Source organism: Equus quagga, chromosome 8, assembly GCF_021613505.1.
Source record: "Equus quagga isolate Etosha38 chromosome 8, UCLA_HA_Equagga_1.0, whole genome shotgun sequence".
NCBI classification, from domain to species: domain Eukaryota; kingdom Metazoa; phylum Chordata; class Mammalia; order Perissodactyla; family Equidae; genus Equus; species Equus quagga.
This window is the reverse complement of record NC_060274.1, coordinates 59,844,203-59,865,806: the sequence shown is the minus strand read 5'-3', so window position 1 is coordinate 59,865,806 and position 21,604 is coordinate 59,844,203. Positions and strand designations below refer to the sequence as shown.

The window sequence follows — 21,604 nt, the reverse complement described above, 5'->3', positions numbered from 1 at the left end:
CAGTCAGAACACACACAGCAATTTATTGATTAAGTTCACTGTCTCATATGGGTGTGGCTCATGGGCATGCCCCAAACCAATTACAATAGTAACATCAAAGATCACTCATCACAGATCATCATTAAAATGAAACATTATTATAACGAATATAATAATAATGAAAAAGTTTGAAATATTGTGAGAATTACCAAAAGGTGACACAGAGACATGAAGTGAGCAAATGCAGTTGGAAAAATGGCGCTGATAGACTTGCTTGACACAGGGTTACCACAAACCTTCAATTTGTAAAAAATGCAATATCTGCGAAGTGCAGTAAACTGAAGCACAATAAAATGATGTACACCTGTAGTTCCATTTAAAAATGGGCAAAGGACCTGAATAGACATTCTTCCAAGGAAGATATTCAAGTAGCCAACAAGCATATGAAAAGGTGCTCAACATCACTATCATCAGGGAAACGCGAATCAAAACCACAATGAGATATCACCGCACAGCTGTTAGAATGGCTATTATCAAAAGACAAAAAATAACAAGAGTTAGCAAGGATGTGGAGCAAAAGGAACCCTTGGGCACTGTTGGTGGAAATGTAAATTGGTATAGCCCCTATGGAAAACAGTATGTAGATTCCTTAAAAAATTAAAAACAGAGCTACCATATGATCCAGCAATTCCACTTGTGGTTTGCAGGTAACAAAATCACTATCTCAAAGAGATTTCTGCATGCTTATGTTCATTAAAGCATTATTTACAATAGAGAAAATATGGAAACAAACCAAGTATCCATCAATGGATGAATCAATAAAGAAAATATGTGTGTGTGTATATATATGGGTGTGTGTGTGTGTGTGTGTGTGTGTATACATATATATAACGGAATATTATTCAGCCATGAGAAAGAAGGAAATTCTGCCATTTATAACAACATGGATGGAATTTGAGGGCTTTTTGGTGTGTGAAATAAGTCAGACAGAGAAAGAAAAATACTGTATGATCTCACTTATATGTGGAATCTAAAAAAACCCAAACTCTAAAAGCAAAAAACAGACCGGTAGCTGCCAGGAGTGAGGGTGAGGGAGGAGGGGAAATGGGTGAAAGTAATCAAAGGGTATAAACTTCCAGTTACAAGAGGAATAAGTCCTGGGGATGTAATGTAAAGTATGGTGACTACAGTTAACAATAGCATTGTGTATTTGAAAGTGGCTAAGACAGTAGACTTTAGAAGTTCTCACCACATACAAAAAAACTGTAACTATGTGAAGTATGAATTTGTTTAACTAAACTTATTGTGGTAATTACTTTGTTATATATACATATATAAGATCACCACTATGTTGTACACCTTAAACTTATACAATGTTATACATTAGTTATATCACAATAAAACTGGGGAAAAAAGACAGCATTCTCGCAAAGTAAAACAAGGAGATATGATGCAGAGTGATCAGTCGAGAGGGACATTCTAGGTTTGGAGATGAGAGAAGATGAGTTACATACAAAACAGTCAGTCAACAAAATAAATAAAGTTCCTATCAGAAGACTGGTTGGAGTTTCATTAAAATGTTGGTTTACCTGAAAAAGATTATATAAAATCTTTGTACATAAGAATATGGTGCATCTTTCCATTTAGACAGGATTTGTGTGTATGTCCTCCAGGAAAATTATATAGTTTCCTTTTCATATTGATCTTATTTCTTTTCAATAATTTAATACTTAAAATGCTTACTTTTGCTTAATATCGGTTGGATTTTTTTGTCAGTGTTGTCCACTTTTAATTATAAGCTTTTAAAGGAGAGAATGGAAATGATTTATATTACTTTTATTATGGTATGTTTCATATATAAGAATACCATTTAAGAAGAACAAAAAGAAATTTAAGAACACATTCAGCATCCTATATCTAAACACAGAGTTTATTCAAAAGGAATGACTGGAAATATTGCACAATAATTCATTCATTCAATTATTATTTATTGAGCAACTACTGTGTGCCAGGTATACTTCTTTGGGCTGAAGACACAGGAGGGAACCAAAGAGAAAACCTTCCTGCCTGCAGGGAGCTCACATTCCAGTAAGGGATGTGCAAGGTCTGAGTGAGCATGGAGGACAGGGTGGCTGGAGCAGAGATAGAGAGTCGAGGAGAGATGAGTGGAGGCTGAGACAGAGGTGGGGTAGAAGGATAGAAGACTGGCTCACATAGAGTCCTTGTGGCCTTTAAGATATGATCCAGATAATTTTTTCTTTTTTGGTGAGAAAGATTGTCATTGAGCTAACATCTGTTTCCAATCTTCCCCTTTAGCTGGAGAAAGATTGTTGCTGAGCTAACATCTGTGCCAATTTTCCTCTATTTTTTGTATGTGGGACTCCAACACAGCATGGCTTGATAAGCGGTGTGTAGGTCTGCAACTGGGATCCGAACCTGTGAACCCTAGGCTGCTGCAGTGGAGCACGCAAACTTAACCACTATGCCACTGGACTGGCCCAACATAGACTTTTTTTTAAGGCTTATCCTGGCTTCTGTTTGGAGAATACATTACAAGAGGCAAAGTTGGAAGCAGGGAGACCAATAAAAGGTTATTATGACTGTCCAGGAGAGAGATGATATGACTTGGGCTATGGTAACAGAGGGAATGCAGTGAGAAGGGGTCAGTCTGAAACTTTTTGGAAGGTAGAGCCAGTAAGATTCATCAATGAATTGGATATAGGGTATGACAGAAAGGTAGGAGTTAGGACGACTAATAGAGCATTTACTGATCTCCAAATTCCAGGTTTCTAAGGTTTGGAATTTCATAATTTAATTCAAATATTACCCTGAGAATATATTAATCATTCCATGATGATTCAGAAGGTGTTTAAAGTTCTCAAGGAGTGTCAGAGTCATCACAGCAGGGGTAATTGTCAAAATAGCTAATAACGTGCAAGGCACGGGTATTGACCAATCAGTATGGAAACCAGCCATTATGCTATACTGATGTGCGTTCACCAACGATCAGGTTTGATTATAAACATCCATTGTTATAAAGCTATAGGCAAAAGTGCTCACCAACACTTATGTATTTATTTGTTTCAAAAGAATGTCTAATGTCTGGGGCCCGCCTGGTGGCGCAGCAGTTAAGTTCGCATGTTCCACTTCTGAGCGGCCCGGGGTTTGCCTGTTCGGATCCCAGGTGTGGACATGGCACTGCTTGGCAAAAGCCTTGCTGTGGTATGCATCCCACATACAAAGTAGAGGAAGACAGGCATGGATGTTAGCCCAGGGCCAGTCTTCCTCAGCAAAAAGAGGAGGATTGGCAGTAGTTTGGTCAGGGCTAATCTTCCCCCCCAAAAAAAGAACATCTAATGTCTGAGTTTATTTTCGACTAGACTGCATTATATAAGACGCAACATAATTCAGCCAGTTGGTGTAGAGCAGAAATTTAAAGGCATATTTTCAGTTTGAGGATTAACTAACAAAGAAAGGAGAAATGGAAAGAATAGTTCTTTTTATAAAGGTTTTTAAAAAAATTATTGTCTAAAGTCTGGTATTAAAAGAGCAAGATACATTTTTAAAATTAATTACATCAAAATGTCCTTGTAAAACAAATTTGATCTCCTTAACTTCGTATGCTCCACAAAGCAATTTTAATAAGTTGCTATGATTTCAGAAGGAACAAGAATTCCATTACAGATAAAATTAATACAATCTTGCATTTACAAGTAAATTATTATTCTTAGCAATTAATGACTGCACATAAATATTAGTACTAAAAATTGTCTCTATTTAGAGCTTGACAGGATGTGCTAATAGAAATTTTTTTTTAGAAATGCAATATGTCAGCTTTAGCCATGCATAAAAGAGCCAAAATTGATAGTGAAACTTCCATTTGAAAGGAGAAAAACTAAGGATATAAAGAAGTCGTCCTACATTTACTTTCCATCACTATTCACATAAACTCTTAATTCTTTTAGCAAATGTCACCTGGGTACCACCTGTGTGCCAGTTACTGCACTGGGCAATGGGTACACAAAAATGAATAAGTCCTGCTTACAGTTCCATGGCACAGAAATGTAAATACAGAATTACAAATACAGGGTGAAAGTGCTCCAGTGTGGATGTGGACACAGCCCCCCGGGAGCCCAGAGGCAGAGTCACTAACTGCATCTGTTTCTTTTCCAAATGAAGAGGGAATAAACTCAAATGTCTGACGCTAGCTCCAGTGACACACAGGACCTGATCTCCTGTATTCAACATCTTTCAGATCTTAACTGACAAAGCACACAATTTCAGATGGAGCCATTTCTAAACATTTTCTGCAATAAGCATGCATTTATGTTCATAATTAGATTAAAAAATTATATTTTAAAAACTATTTCCATCATAAATAAAAGTAATGTTCCATTGGAATGAAAGCAACACAATTAGCCATGTAAGTTTTGAATACAAAAAAGGTGTTTACATTAGTGCCCCAAATCAGTAAGAGTTATATTGAATAAAATAGATATTCAACTGCCTGTGAATAATTTTGTCAGAGTATTTGAGTATGTGCATACGAGTGCTTTACACTGTTCTCCTTCAGTTCAGTTTACTCTGTCACTTACTACTTTAATGTCAGCTTTCTCTTTCCAATTATGTTTAAACTAGGAGTTTAGAATGTCCTGATGTAAAGCATTGGCTAACTCATAGCATAACTGAGGAGTGCAATTAATTTACACCTGCAGGCTGCTTTTCACCTTCTCCTCTCATTGCTGGGACACTGCAGAGGATGATCACACACAGCGGGAGGCCAGGGAGGAGCGCTGGCAGAGGAGAAGAAGAAATCACTTGCTATGCGACATGATGGGGGTGGGCGGAAAGAAGGCCAGAAAGGTTTTCCCTCCAACTGCCATGACTATGCACCGTAATTTGTTGAAATTCCACAGGAAAACAACTGGACAGCAATGCTATATATTCTAAAGTTTCCCAGCTTAAAAGAGCTGAGCGGGAAACAGCTTGAGGCACCATGAAAGCAGATTTTAACTCACATGAAGATAACACCTAAATTGGAATTCACTCATTTGCTTATAGGTATGTACTGTCTACTCCAGGAGAGTAATTTGAATTTTCATTCTCTCCCTTCTTCATCAACATTTTTTGTATCTTATAAGATACTGCTGTCTTTTTTAACTTCAATAACAGGACAATGTATGAGTAAATAGTTAAATCAACCAATCAATTAAAAACCCCAAGTATGTTCAAAGAACTTGAAAGGCTAAAAACCAGGATTTGTATGTAAGCTCTTTTCTTTCTTTTTTTGGGGGGGGGGGGGCGAGGAGGGGTAGCACTAGAGATAAGATCATGAAAAGTCTCAAACTTTAGTATACCTTTTGCAGAAGGAGTTAATATGCAATGTAAATAATACCATGGGATAAGTATTTATAAGTCAATATAAAAATGAGTATGTCCCAAATGCCATAGGAAATGTTAGATGTAATTGACTCCTCTAAACCGTAAATGCCACTATTCACAATTTAAGCTCTTTAGGATTATTTTGGTTTTAACAAATGCATTTACTCTTTCTTACTGAGTTTGTAAGAAAATAGTACAGATTTAAACAAAGAGCTGTGGCCATGCCAAAGGGCATCCTATCTAACATCTGGGAGAGGTGCTGAGCCTGACGCCTTTCTCAGGATGGCTTCAGTGGAGCAAAAAGCTCCAGGCCTTTATAAAGGTGAACAATGAACCTGGTCATGAATCACTCTGTGAACATTTCAAAGGATTATCCTAATTACTTGTTTATGTGAACGATAATATCCTTAAGTCCTTTAGGAGAGAAGGCATGAATATTCATTCATTCTCTCATTCATTCTGCAAATATTTATTGTGTTCCTACGGTTTGCCAGGCACTGTTCTAGGTGCTGTGAATACGTCAGTGCACAAAACATACGAGGTCATAAGTGGCCTACAGTACATCACGGGAACCAATACTAAGGGGCCCTCAATAGAAGAAAACTGTATTCACAAGTATTCACAAGAATTTTTATGCAAACTTTACTTTTGTTATATTTATTAGGATGACCAAGCCAGCAATGAACATTTCAGTTGATTATGTGATCAAGATATAGGAAAGCTGGATTAAAATCACCTATAGGCCTTAGAACAGAAATAAAGCAGAATTCCTGTGCAGTAGAAGAGAATTTACCCTGAATGGGGAGGGCTGAACTTCTCCCAAAATGCAGGGATTTTAGATATCTCAACTCCAAAAGAGCACAGTGATCCAAACAGGCATTTTAGAATTAATGTGTATGTCTGCACAACTGCACTTCACAGCTTTAAAACACTTGATATCCCAAAATATGTAACGGCTGAGATTTGACACAACTCCAGTATTGTCAGCAAGACGTCTTGACATGACATATTAATGCTGAACAGACTTTCACTGCCCTGTCGCTGTCACCCGGAGGGGCTATCTTGAAATGCCGAGCAGCAAACTTCAGTGCTGAAGAGAAACTGCAGCATCCTGTCCTGCCCTGGCTGCAGCAAAGCATCCTCAGCGACCATGGGTGTGCATTTAAAGGGAGTAATCTCTGAGCCACTTCTAGAAACAATGTTCTACTGTACTCATTAAACATTCTTACTTCTGATGGCATTTGGTTTTTCTAACATACATACAAATGTGGGTTTGTGAGTGTATATCCCAGATGAGGTCTTCAAATTATCCACACTTTTCTCAACCTAAAAGTCATGGAACACTTCTCTTTCCATAAGATGTTTTTCTCTAGAGATGTGAAATTTTGTCAATTAGGAACTTATTAAAGTCCAAAATGTACTATTCACAAAAAAGAACACGTCTTTACAGCTCCCAGAAAAGAAAGGAGAAGACAGTTTTTGGTTCTCACTCTCCGTGCATCCCCACCCACCACTCCATCCAAACTCTCCAAAGGGAGAAAGACATCAAGAAGAGGGCACATAGCACCTTCTAGGGGAAGTGTGAGCAATCAGGTAGTCTAATCACTTCATTTTACAAATGAGTAAACTGAGGTTAGAGAGGTTGAATTGCCTGAGGCCATGGTAGAGGCTAGTGGCAGAGGCTGAACTGGTACTCTGCTCCCAATCTACCATTGGTTACCAAGGGACCGGGATACCCAAGCTTCCTATTTGATATTTAGCAAACATTTGATGTGTCCTATGTGGTTTGCAAATATGAACTCGTTTTAGTCCTCATAACAACACTATGAGGTGAGGAAATACGGTTATCTCCATTTTACACATAGAGAAACTGAGGGACCCAGACACTGGACACCTTGTCCATGTTACACAGCTGGTAAGTGGCAGAGCTGGGATTTGAACCCAGACAGTCTGGATGTGGAATCCATGCTCTTAGCCACTGTACCATGACACCTGTCTGTGTCTCCATTGGGAGAGACTTGAAGTTTGACCCTCAAAATGCACAGAGCCAGCAGCAGCACAAGCAGATCAAAGCTCCTTTAACTAGCAATAAAAAACATGCACACTTCCAACTTAACGATGTTCTGGAAACGGCAAAACTATGGAGACAGAAAAAGATCAGTGGTTGCCCAGGGTTAGGAGAGAGGAAGAGAGAAATACGCAGAGCACAGAGGATTTCTTAGAGCTGTGAAATTATTCTGTATGATACTATAATGATGGTCACATGTCAGCATATATTTGTCCAAACCCATAGAATGTAAAACACCAAGAGTGAGCCCTAATGTAAACTATGGACTCTGGGTTATAATGATGTGCCAACGTAGGTTCATCAATTATAACACATGTACTACTCTGATGGGGAATGTTGATAATGGGGGAGGCTGTGCATGTGTGGCGACAGGGGACATATGGGAAATCTCTGTACTTTCTGCTCAGTTATGCTGTGAACCTAAAACCACTGTAAAAAACAAAGTCTATTAAAAAAAAACCAACATGTACACAAATATACTCTCCCCACTCTCAACTCCCTTTCCACATGCTGTGAGTGTCTTACCCTCTAAGTCTAGGAGAACAAATTTATCTTGTGTTCATAGGAAATGCCAGACAAATGTCTTTCAAGTTCTAGTGACCTTGGACCTATTACTTAAAAATCTTTCAGTGCTTCAGTTTCCCCATATCACAGAAGGAGTAATAGGACTATACACCTTATAGAGTTACCATGAATGTTCAATAAGAAAACGCATCTCGGGAGCTAATAAGAGTGTCTGACTCATAATAAACATTCAACACCTGCCAGCGATTACTACTCCTACCACAAGTATTACTAATAACATACTTGAAAAACTGACCATCTTGTATGGTTATGTTATACATACACAAGGCAGACATTTGGTATACTTAATACTTAAGCTGTCCTAAAGTACCCCTCTTGAGGCAACAGTTAATGAAATGAATAAAAATCACAGTCATGATGATGCTATTCTAACTCCTTACATGTAATTCTGTGACTTTAATGCCCTGGTGAAGAGCAATGTTTGGCATTCTGAGCGAATATCAATTGTTCTTTTTTACAGTCAAGAGATTATTAGTTGGATTCATAAAGATGGCTCTAAAGGCAAAAGCATCTATGTACATACACACTTACGTCCTTTCTTAATAATCTCCATTGCAAATATTATTTATTTGTCTCTTAGCTACAAAGGTGCTCTGACAGCACTGTATCAAGGACAAATCTAAGTGAAGGAAACTTCATCAAATCTTAAAATGAAGCTAATTGTTGGTAGTGAGTTTATCATATCTCACTTGAATATTTGGTGGGTAAAATATTACTTGCAAATTAAATGAAAAAAACCAAGATTTTTCCTTTCACTGTTATATTAGCGAAAGAGTTATTCCATAGTCATGTATTTGTCTTGCAGGAGCTCTATGATAATGGCCTAAAGAGGCTTTTAAAATCAACATCATTTTAAACAAGTCAATGAATTTGACTCACTTATTTTAGCCAGGAATAGCTGACAAGCCTAGAAGTCATAGGACCTAGTATGGGACATTAGATTATTATTCAGCAAATATTTCCTCTCTCCCCTCCCCCACCTTCAGGAGTAGGGTATACTTCTCTGCCCCACTGATAGTATTTTGCTTAAACAATGGGATGTTAGTGGTTTGACACAAGCAGAGGCTTGAAATGTGCCTGTGGTATTAGGCCTGTCCTCTTATGCTCCTGTCTCTTGTCCCAGGAAGAGCATTATTTTGTAGCTGCCATTCAAAGGAGGATGACAGATGTGTGGAAAGACCTGGATCCAACCTGCAGCTTGGAGGTGAGCCGTCCAGAACCCAGACAAGATCAGCTGAAATCCAGCTCACTGTATTAACTAATATTTATTGGTGTATGGCACCGACTTTGGGGTGGTTTGTTTCGATACCGTCATGGTGGAATTGATTGATACATCGGGTTTTGGCCCAGCACTACCTTCTACTAGGAGGCAGGGCTTTCCTCACCAAGCTTCAGCTCCATCCATCTTCCTGTCTATCTGCCCTCATGAGATAATGCACATGAAAGCATTTGGCAAACAGTAAAAAACTGTACAATGCAAACAACCAACTAGCACTTAAATTTTTTTTGCCTTTATTCTGTGTTTTTAAGACTTTTCAAATGCTGAAAATTTTACACAAATTCTCAGATTAGAAATACCGTACTATTCTCTGTGCTTCTCAGGGACAGAGGAGAGAAAATCCTTCTTTCATCCTACCGTTGGTTCAACCACTTAGTCATGAATCTCTCATAGTAGGGTGGAATCATGCTCAAGATGGTCAACTATGCAAGGCTTTGGCTTGTGGAGTTCCACTCCTTCCCTAGGGACACAGTTTCACACTCAAAGTACTGTGGTCAAGACCCAACTTCAACATAGGAATCAATTTTTCTTGTTTTAGAACTAAACTTCCAATCTCCTGGTCCCCCTTCCGAAGATTTTGATTTTTAAAGTTTTTGGAAAGATGTTTAGGGTCAGGAGGTATGGAGAACTTTTTGCAATGCACATATTTCTAGTTATATATTTGCAGGCATTTATTATGAGCACAATAAATATAAAACAATAAGTTACAAACTAGAGAAAGCAATAAAAAGTGTGTGGTTGGTTTACGGTAATGCCAATGGTATATAACAACTCAAATGTTCTATTTTTAAGGAGATGACAATTCTTTCAGTACCTTGAAAATTATCAGTGTCTTCATTTAATTCTGATCTCTACTCTTAGGGTAAAATTTTAATTCTCCTCTTAGATATAATTTTAATCAAACCACATAAATTAGACAGTATCAAGGATTTTAATCCTCTTTGGAAGGGGGAGTAGCATTAGTGAGGAGATAGAGAAGTCTTTATTTGGTGATTGGTATTCCATATCAACTTTGGTAAGATGAGGTGTGGGTAACTCCCAAACTGGATTTTACAAAATTTCAGGAGTAGGAGTAATGAAACCAGTCTACTTAGGATTTTTTTTTTTTTTGATAGGACTGAAATCAGAAGAACTTCATTTCTCCTTGAAAATTTAATCTTATTAAGTTTTTTCTGGCATTTGCTAGACACTCAGCTGGTCTCCATCATTACTGATTTCCTCTAGTGAACATAAATGGGAAATTCTTCAAGCAGTTACTAGAGAACAAGTTAGCAGATAGTCCCTGCTTTGCACTGAGTTGAGTTTCACAATTCATAAAGATATTTCCCCTCACTGGTCTGCCTATTTGGGAGGAACTGAATTGCTATTTTACATTTTTGAGTGATTATCAAGATTTTTCGCTGTTTCTTATTTTTATTCTATAGCATTGGCCATGTCTATGGCTTATTTCGTATCAAATCCTTGGTCAGCTATGGACCTGTGGGGAAAACTGTCCCCCAAGCCTGTGGCATCACTGCTATCTGGTGTGAGAATAACTTCCCCCAAGCCAGGACTTGCCATCATAGACCCTTCTAGACCCAGAGCTGTAGGCAGAAACTGCCAATCAAGAAGAGTTCACCCTTGAGACGAAGCCTCTTTCTATCTCTGCAATAGGTTCATAACATAGCCAGTAGGTCCTTTTGAAAACATAAAACATCAATTTCCTTCCCCATTCAAAAACCATCCAATGATTCCTCTCACACTTCAAATAAAATCCTAACTCCTTACCTTGCCTTCCAGGACCCGTCCCTCTGAATTGTCTCTTGCTCTCTCCATGGTCACACTTTTGCAGCCACACTAACTTGTAATTTGTCTGCTATCCGTCTCCCCTGTAGCACGTAAGCTCCATAAGGAGAGGGTTTTGTCTGCCTTGTTCACAACTGTACCTTCAGCACCTACAATGCTGCCTCGGATAAGAATCTGAACTCACAAGAGTATCTGAAGCACAGTTACCACTGCTTGAAACGGATGACCTCTCAACGTGAGCATTTGCTCCCCAGCTTGTGGCCACCAGTGACCTCCCAGAATGATTGCCACAATCAGAAAGAAGTATGAAAGGAAAGACAGTCTGCCCTTCCTGTCATGCTTAATTGTTTTTTTTTCTTCTTCTACTCATAAATTTCACTTATTTCATACATGTACTAATTAACTGGCTTTTTCATCGTGTGACCGGAATGGCATTTACTGGTGGGAGGAGGAACAGCGAAGTTGAAGAAGGTGGTAGTTGATGGTGGGTCAAGCAGACCACAGAGTTTTTATAATAAAATCTGAGATAAGAGCCAGATATTCGCATAATCATTTTTAAAGTCCATTTTTACAACCATCACATACTTACACCCTTGTACATTCAGATGTAACCCATGAACACTATAGTTTATATCAATCAATCAAAAAACCCACAAGACATAAAAAGAGATTCTTGAGGTAAAGCATAAAGGGAAAATGGGAAAGGAAATACCAGCAGAGGACACTGTATAAATGGTACAAAATATTATTTTGTAGTTACATGCCCTTAACAGTTTAAAAGCACTTTTTTTTTTTTTGAGGAAAATTAGCCCTGAGCTAATATCTGCTGCCATTCCTCCTCTTTTTGCTGAGGGAGACTGGCCCTGAGCCAACATCCATGCCCATCTTCCTCTACTTTACATGTGGGGCGCCTGCCACAGCATGGCCTGCCAAGCAGTGCCATGTCTGCACCCGGGATCTGAACCGGTGAACCCTGGGCTGCCAAAGAGGAATGTGAGCACTTAACCGCCGCACCACCGGGCTGGCCCCTTAAAAGCACTTTTATATCAATTAAACAGCTAGCTCAGATCTTAAAAACAAGTAGAGTATAAGTAAATAAAAAGCAATAAAGAGAATGAAAAATAGGTGATCTCATTTGATTTCCATAAGAATTCCATGAGCAGGGCCAACCCTGTGGCACAGCGGTTAAGTGCGCATGTTCCGCTTTGGCGGCCTGGGGTTTGCTGTTTGGGATCCCAGGTGCGGACATGGCACCCCTTGGCATGCCATGCTGTGGTAGGTGCCCCATGTATAAAGTAGAGGAAGGTGGGCATGGATGTTAGACCAGGGCCAGTCTTCCTTAGCAAAAAGAGGAGGATTGGCAGTAGTTAGCTCAGGGCTAATCTTCCTCAAAAAAAAAAAAAAAAAAGAATTCCGTGAGCTGGATGGAGCAGACATGATTCTTCTGCAAGAGTAAAGAGGATGTCTCTCCATGTTCACAGGCGGACTCTGACCCCAGGTGTGGTCTGTGCAGGGCAACATCAGAGCAAGAAGATGCCCTCCTCTCAACCTTCCTGTCCCAAACATCCCACCCAAAAATTTCTGCTGCTTTCACAGCTTTTTCATCACTTTCTTAAAGAGAAAGGGAAAGCCAAGTGTGTGAATAAAGGCTAAGGGTTTAACTTCCTCAGGTCTGCAAATCATGAAACTGGGCAGTTCCCATAATATTTACTAAGGACTGCACATCTGAAACTAAACATCCACAGAGGACATTTTGGAGCTGACAATTTACTGGAAGCACAGGTTTAAAGGGCTTAAGAAGATGCCCATACTGAGCAGGTTGAGGGTGGGCTCCGGTATCTACAAGAAGATACAGATCTTTTCCAAGACGCACAGTCAGGGAAGCTCGCTTAAAGAGAGGCACAGACGTCAGTGAGAGGACCCGGCTGGGGACTGAACGACCTGGGTTGGGCTTTTGGCTCTGCTACATACTAGAGATGTGGCCTTGGGCAAGCCACACGATCTCTCTGAGCCTCAGTTTCCCAGTTTCTTTGTCTGTAAAATGTGATAACAGTATTAAGACAATAACGTCATAATAGCTCAGAGTTATTCTAAATATCAATTGACGTAATACATTAAAATGCTTTGTAAATAATAAAATACAGCATAAAATGTAGGTGTTATCACCATGGTATTTATTTCTGAAATAATTTACAACTTCCCTCCAGAATTAAGAAGTCTGGATCTATTTGGTTTTGGGGTCCCATTCAGGCCTGTAAATAGGCAGGACTTGAGGAGAAGTTTTCCACCTCATTACAAAGTCCTAGTACAACTAAGTCCATATTTAAATGTTATCTGCCAGGTCAATGTGCCTGTGGGCTTAGCTTTGGGGAGAATGTTTAAAATACGACCATTCTGCAATTTGCTGCCAATGACAAATTCTTTTGTTTTTATCTTATTTCATTCATTGAAAGAAATTCTATCTTTATCAAACTTTCCTTAATCAAGCAGCCTCTTGTATTAGTTAGCTTTCTCTTAGGAATCATATAATCACTTTAGAAATGCTCTATTCTCTTCCTTGATTTGGGAAAGCAGAATTATTTTAGTGTAAATTTCACTACTTTTAATGCTTCCAGTCTAGTCTTTCTCCCCCTGAATTCTACAGTGACTTCCTTTTTTAAACTCCTGAATAATAACTTGTTATTAAATAGCAGTTGAATGCCCCTTTTGTTGGAAGCACTTAAGAGATGAATAAAAGTATCATACATGGAGTCTACACATTATTTTGGGGCGAGACTACTTTATACAAAGTGATATTTGTGGTTCTATATATTTTACCAAATACAGAGATCAGATCCCCTCTACTTTTCTGATATTCTCCTTATAGACTCATAGTCAATAAAGCATTCATTAGAAGAAGGTCAATGAGAAATTGTGATATAGATCCAGTAGCATAGTCTCCCATGATGTACACTGGGAAAAAAAGCACTGAACTGAAATCCAGGAAGACCTTTAGGGAAGGCCTTTAACACCTCTGGCCTCAGGTTCCTAATCTTATAAAGGAGAGAGCAGATGCCCCCTGGAGCTTCTTCCAGCTCTAATGTTCAACTTGCTTAAATAGTTATGTCACAACCTAAACACCACTCGTACTCCCAGCTCAAACAGCCCCGGGGGTGCCTTCACACCAGGAAATTCCAAAGTCTCAGAATTCTCAGTCCCTCATAATGATTCCACCAGTATGGAAACTTCAAATGTCCACCTGTGTTCTGCCCTGATCTAGGCTCCACAAAGCCCAAACGATCCCGCAAATACATACGCGAGATGTGTGTTTTAAAAAGATAAATGCTAAATCTGTCCTATAACAAAGAATTTCAAGCGTCACTTCACCAGAGGTACCAGAGCCATGTTGCCCCTGTTGACGTAAAGTAGGAGTGGAGAAAGCAGGCAGAAGAAAGTGATCCTGGGATTCACATACGGAAGCCTCTTACTACCCCAGAAGGAAACTGAGACAGAGAGTATCATGCAAAAGCATCCCGTTAATGAGTAATTATGAAATGAGTAAAAGGAAGTGTCTTAATTTTGCAGTGGGCTCTTTTTGTTAGAGAATAGGATTTGGCTTGTGATGAATCTAATCAAAGGTGACAGAATTACTGAAGTGCTGAGAATACCGCAGTGCAACCTCTTGCCTCAGAGGCTGGCCCACAGCAAGCATCCTGAGGATAGTGATAAAAGGAGACACTCCTGTATGAGAGAGAGGGAGAGAGGGAGACGCGGAGAGATGGGGCCAGGGCCAGTGGGGAGGGAAAAGCCCCTACTTTGTGTGTGTGTGTGTGTGTGTGTGTGTGAGGAAGATTGGCCCTGAGCTAACATCTGTTGTCAATCTTCCTCTTTTTGCTTGAGGAAGATTGTCACTGAGCTAACATCTGTGCCAATCTTCCTCTATTTTGTATATGGGACATGGCCACAGCATGGCTTGACGGGTGGTGTGTATGTCCACGTGGAAGATCTGAACCTGTGAACCCAGAGCAGTCAAAGTGGAGCACATAAATTTAACCACTATGCCACCAGAAAGACCCCTACTACTGAGACCATAAACCACAGAACCCTGAAGGTTAGCAAAAAGAAAGGGGCATTATTTACAATAGCCAAGACATGGAAGCAACCTAAGTGCCCATCAACAGACGATTGGGTAAAGAAGATGTGGTATATATATACACAATGGAACACTACTCAGCCATAAAAAAGAACAAAATCTTCCCATTTGCAACAACATGGATGGACCTTGAGGGAATTATGTTAAGTGAAATAAGCCAGATAGAGAAGGATAATCTCTGTATGACTCCACTCATATGAGGAATTTAAAAATGTAGACAAAGAGAACAGATTAGTGGCTACCAGGGGAAACCTGGGGTGAGAGGTGGTCACAAAGGGTGAAGGGGTGCACCTGCAACACGAGTGACAGACAATAATGTACAACTGAAATTTCACAAGATTGTAACCTATCATTAACTTAATAAAAAATTTTTTTAAAAAAAGAAGAAACTGACTCACTTCCCACTTCTAAGAGAAACTTAAATAGAAGTAAATGTTGGAAAAGCAGCAGCTTCCAAGGTAACACTCTTTATCATACGCAATACACACACGTGTGTGCACTTGGGCACTACATACGTATTTATTTTATGCAGCTGTGGCCTGTCCCAGCTGCCTGACCACTATGGGAATAAGCTGAGGTTAAGGAATTTTGAGTTAGCATAAATGTAAGAGCAGGAGAGGATATACAGGCTAAATACTAAAGTAAAAAACTTATTTGTTACTTAATGTTCTTTTAATATTTTAATAATTGTTCTTAAAATGTTCTTCCAGTTTTGCCATACTTTTCAAGGGAAAACCATGTTAAGTTCTGAGCTAAAATGGAGCAGTTGAGAGGATAAGATAATTTTATTCATCTCCCCTAGGTTCCTGTTACAGTCTCGGAACTGCCCTCCCTGCTTCTGCCCTGGGGCCCCTGCCGAGAGGAAGAGCCAGGGTGATCTTACTAAAATGTAACGCGGCCTTGTTCAAAACTTTCCAGCGCTTTCTATTTCATTCAGAGTAAATGGCAAAGGACTCCTAGCAGCCCCCCAGGCCCTCCATGAGCTGCCCCAGCCCCTGTTCCCTCTGACCTCATTTTCTACCCCCTCTCCTTCCCACTTCAGGGCCTGTGCACCTTCTGTTCTCTTTCTGGAAAGTTCTTTCCTCAAAGATCTTCATGGCTCTCTCCCTCATGTCCTTCAGGCAAATGTCATCTCTTTAGTGAGGCCTTCCTTGATACATTTAGAATTTAAAATTGGACATCACCCCCTTCCCTGGCACTTCCAGAACACATTTCTTGCTCTATTTTCCTCCACAGTGCTCACCCCCACCTGGTATACTACATATTTTACTTATTAAATGTCTCTCCTACCTATTAGGGATCTTGTGTGTTTTGTTCACTGCAATATCCCTACTCCCTGGCCATACAAGTGGCGCTCGATACATACCATTGAATTAATAAATAAATTTAACTTATTCTAGAAATTAACTGTAAGAATAAATTTAAAAAGATGACCTACCAGTTAATTAGAATATGTTGAAACCAAGAGACTGATCTTTTTAGCTTTACTCCTGATCGAGATCATAGCCATAAAGTAATCCATTTGAAAACATAAATTGCTTTTTCCTATAAAAGTACATATATATAAGTTTATACACATATCTAAAACAGCAACTCATCTTTAAAAATATATAATGACTGCACTGTTCTAAACCACCATGGCTTTTTTCCTCTTGGGACAAAATTTATTCAGTTAGGCAAATCAAGTAAGACATGAGAGTGAGGATTATTTTCAAAATTGCTGAAAAGTTAGAAAGGATCATTTTTTTTTAAATTCCAGAGTAGCAAAATCTTTTCATAGACAATGGGATACTTTCTCAAATATATAAAGAATCCCTAGAAATTGATATAAAAATGACACATAACTCAGTTGTAAATTGGGCAAAAAATATTAACTGTTCACAGAAAAGGAAATGCGAGTGATCCTGAAACATATGAAAAGATGCTCAACCTCATCATAAAAAGGAGCATGCAAGTTAAAATGATATTGAGATCCCTTTTGTCATCTAACGGATTGAAAAGATCTAACAGTTTGGCCTGTGGAGTGGAGAAGCAGCATCTTCACGTATTGCTGGTAACGGAGCCAACTGGTACCACACCTTTTGGACAATAATTTGACAGCAGTGTTTAAAATTATAACTGTATATACTTATTGATTCTTTTACCTTACTTCTGGTCATTTATCCTCCAGATATTTTTGCATACAAGCGATGTGTATAAGTACTGGGTTATAATATGTATAACAGTAAAATGTTGGGAACAACCCAAATGTCCCTAAGTAGGGAACAGGTGACATCCATACAATGGAAAATGATGCAGCTGTAAGGGTAGAGGGAAGCCTCACTGGCCTCCTCTCCATAGTGACACGAGAAGACCTACAGGACGCATTCATGAGAGACTCAAGGCCCAGAATTGTGCTTAACATGGGAAATATAAAAATATATATTCGTAATGTCTTACATTCACATAAAGGAAAGAAACATAAGAAACTAATAAAATAGGGGCCTGCAGTGGAGGCAGTGGTTCTGGGGAAGAGGGCAGTTGGCAGACAGGGGTGGGGAGGCTTCGTACCATGCTCCTTTTTTATATTGTTTGATATTTTGAATTGCTTAAATTTACAATTTTTAAAAATTAAGCAAAGTATTATATCCGATCTAGTAATCATACTCCTTGGTATTTACCCAAAAGAGTTGAGAACTTACGTCCACACAAAAACCTGCACATGGATGTTTATGGCAGCTTTATTCATAATTGCCAAAACTTGAAACAATCAAGATGCTCTTCAGTAAGTGAATGGATAAATAAACTGTGGTACATCCAGATAATGGACTATTCAGTGCTAAAAAGAAATCAGCTATCTACCCAGAAGAAAACATGAAGGAAACTTAAATGCATATTACTAAGTGAAAGAAGCCCATTTGAAAAGGCAACATCCTGTCCAACTATAGGACATTCTGGAAAAGGCAAAACTATGGAGACAGTAAAAAGATCAGTGTGCCAGGGGTTGGGCGAGGGGACGGAGGGATGAAGGGGCAGAGCACTGAGGATGCTTTAGGGCAGTGAGACTACTTGATGTGACACTATAATGGTGGATACACATCATTCATTGTACATTTGTCCAAATCCACAGAATGCACACCACCAAGAATAAATCCTAATGTAAACTATGGACTTTGGGTGATAATGATGTGTTAACAGAGGTCCATCAATTTTAACAAATGTACCACAGTAGTGGGGGATGTTGATAATTGGGAGGCTGTGCTTGGGTGGGGGCAGGGAGTATATGGCAAATCTCTGTACCTTATGCTCAATTTTTCTATGAACCTAAAACTTCTCTAAAAAATAAACTCTGTTAAACAAAACAAATTATGTCTTTGTGGGTCAAACTTTTTGTTTTCCCTCAGACTTTCTAAGGCACTCTTTGGGGGTAGAATATGGAGGTGGGGAGTAGGGGAGTCTAGCACTGATATTTTTCTTCTCTGAGAATGAGCACTTTCTTCCCCTGGAGCATGAGGTCCAGGAGGTCAGAGACCAGGATTCCCCTGATGGTCTGGGTAAGTGCTGCATGAAGGGACACATAGATTTGCTTCCTTTGCCTCAGTCTATGATCTTGTCTCCCCTTGAATCCTCTCAAGCCAACTCAGGAAGCATTCATCACATCTACTCTTATCCACAAGCCCCAAGCTTTGCCCAGATTATCTTTCTTGCTTGTCAGCACCCATGCCTTACACCATCTAAACATGGTACTCTTCTGGACTCCCATTACCTTCTATGTGTCTGTAGTGGCACTTGTATATGATATTAATAACTTAAACATACATATTCTAATTTATATGTCTATCAGAAGAGTCATATAACTCATGTTTTTTGAAACATTCAACATAATTCAAGGCAACCAACATTAACTGAACACCAAAATATGTACCATGCACAGTCTCTGATCTCATGAAGTTCCCAATCTGTTAGTTTAATTTGCACTACATCATAGTACTTTCTAGAACACATTTAATAAATGCTTTTGCATGTTTTTGGTAAAGATAAATTCTATTCACACCAAAATAAACAAATTACTCCATATTTTCTACTGCAGAAACTTGGCAGGTCAAATGACTGTCTTAATTGTTCTTTTCTGCATCTAACTTTAATCATTTAAAATCATTTCAGAGTCTGCTCTGTTTTATTTCCCTAGGACTTAAGATGTTAGATACTAACATGGGGAAGCTAACCTTCTGTACGAGCGAGCCCACATCCGGGACATATATAAAGAGCTGAGTCTCACGCAGACTCCATTAGGAACCACTGGAGCAGTTAGTGGCTGCTTCTTGCTTGGTTAAAAAAAGAGGGAAAAAATCCATCTTAGATTGTTAAGTTTCTATAGTCTTTTAGAACATAGAAGTTACTTAAAAATTTCAGTAAAAGTACAGAGTCCGTGAGGCAGGTGAGGAAGATAAAAGAATTGTCAGCACACTGTACACTTTCAGAAGAAAACTATTAAGAATAAAAATAGTTTCCCAGCTCAGTCAATCTTTGGAATTGATAATTTATTCCTGATGCTCCCCCAAAAGAGGAGAAGAAGAGAAAGAGAATATACTTGGCTCCCATAACAGAAAATATTCATAGATCTTTTCCCTCATAAAATAATGGACTGTTAGATCTTCCATAAAATCCCTTTCAGTAATTTTTATGGTGGGTCTGCATTTTATAATCCGTGTTTTGTAACAGAGAAAAGAAAAAAAAAAAAACAACCAACAAGAGAACCATTTTACAATAATTTATTCCACTGATTTTTATTAAATTTCCAATTCCAAACCTTTCATCCCTTCTATAAAAATGAAATAGACCATGTTTGAGATTCTTCCTCTAAGTGTAATTATTAAAATTCAAAGTTTCTTGACTGCCACCTACTGTTGAAAAAAAAAGTGACAACTTATTTAAAAGTTCCGCATTTTCTCTCAGATTTTCCAGTGTAGGGGTTTAAATGTTTTACATTTTAAAAGTACAACAGGATTGTACAATAGGACATTCAGAACATTTTAGACGTTTAAATTCAAATTAATTGACCACAGATTACTAGTTTTTTAAAAAATAAATCAAAATGTGATGTTTTCCCTTTTACAGTTGAATACTTTTCTTGTATGATTACAAGAAGTCATACAGATGGATTGTAGTACCATGATTTAAATTTTGTTTTTATAGACATGGATGCTAGTCTAACTGATAATGAAATGAATGGTTACTTCAAGATTAGCCAATCAAATCAAATGATGCACACATGGTGAAAATCCCTCATAAGGGATGTCATTAGTTCTATCTTTACAGAGAAATAAATTCTGAAAACAAGAGGACAACTCCATTAATAGGGAGAATACACAATGGCAAAAGGAAGCAGAATTTTTCAAGGTAACGTATTAACTTGAGGGGGAACATTTATATATGCACCCTTTGCACATAGGAAACACTTAGTTATTTGTAATTAACAAAACATACCTGGCTTAAAATGTGGTAAAGAATGAACTCCAGGCCACGTGTCCTCATTTGGTGTTCCCAGAACCTAGTGGAGAGCAGGAAATTGTGGAAACAGACTTATTATTTCCAAAGCACTCAAAATTCTCCAGTGTAGAAAACAGTACACTGCATATGATGAAACTCTGGATTTTTTTCCATAATCGTGTGCCAGCGATTTTATTTCAGTAAAAACAAACTCAGCTAAAGAGCCACCCAAGATGAATGTCTGTGTTTTAACAAAGGCAGCTGAATGTGGTAAGACATTAAATCTGCTACATTTTATCAACTCGAAACTGAATAAGCAGGCTATGGACTAAAATGGTAAGTTTCATCTTCATGGAACTGAATGAAGGATGTGTGTCCCTCATGATTCTTTCATGAGCTTTTGTCCTTCACTCTAGTATAAGACATCTCATCATCTAACAGTTCTAAGAATCCTGTCGTTTCTTCCCCCACATCCTCATTTGAGTATCGTAAGGTTTCAAAGAAGCAAGACAGACAGCTTGGGAGGCTCACACGCTCTATTAGCCTCCTGCTCATTGCAGTTAACGTCTTTAATTATGTGACTTATAGTTTCCTTGTCCTCAAATACTATTCTCTCTACACTTCTTCTATCCACACTTCCACCTTCTTTCCCCATCTACTTTTCTATCACGACAATGTTTGATCTAGTTGAAGAAATTAAATGGCAATTCCAGCTCACATGTAACTGGGCACACTCCATTTGAATTTTCAGTCCCACCATCCATCACTATTACAGTCAATGCTCATGGTAAATCACTGATTGAGAACAGTGGAGTTGAAGAGCGAAGAGCCCAGACCCTGGAAACAGACTCCTCAGGTTCAAATCCTTGTTCCCCTACTTAGTAGCCATGTGACCTTGGGTAAGAAACAATCTCACTAAGCTTCA

General features: G+C 38.7%; 1 protein-coding gene across 1 annotated transcript in view; it reads right to left on the bottom strand.

Moving 5' to 3' along the window:
• CDK14 (cyclin dependent kinase 14) overlaps positions 1-21,604 on the bottom strand; it is a 550,173-nt gene that overhangs the window by 118,301 nt on the left and 410,268 nt on the right. The window contains exon 11 of the mRNA XM_046669616.1: positions 20,677-20,740. Coding sequence (XP_046525572.1) covers positions 20,677-20,740 — 64 coding nt within the window. The remainder of the gene's footprint in view (positions 1-20,676; positions 20,741-21,604) is intronic.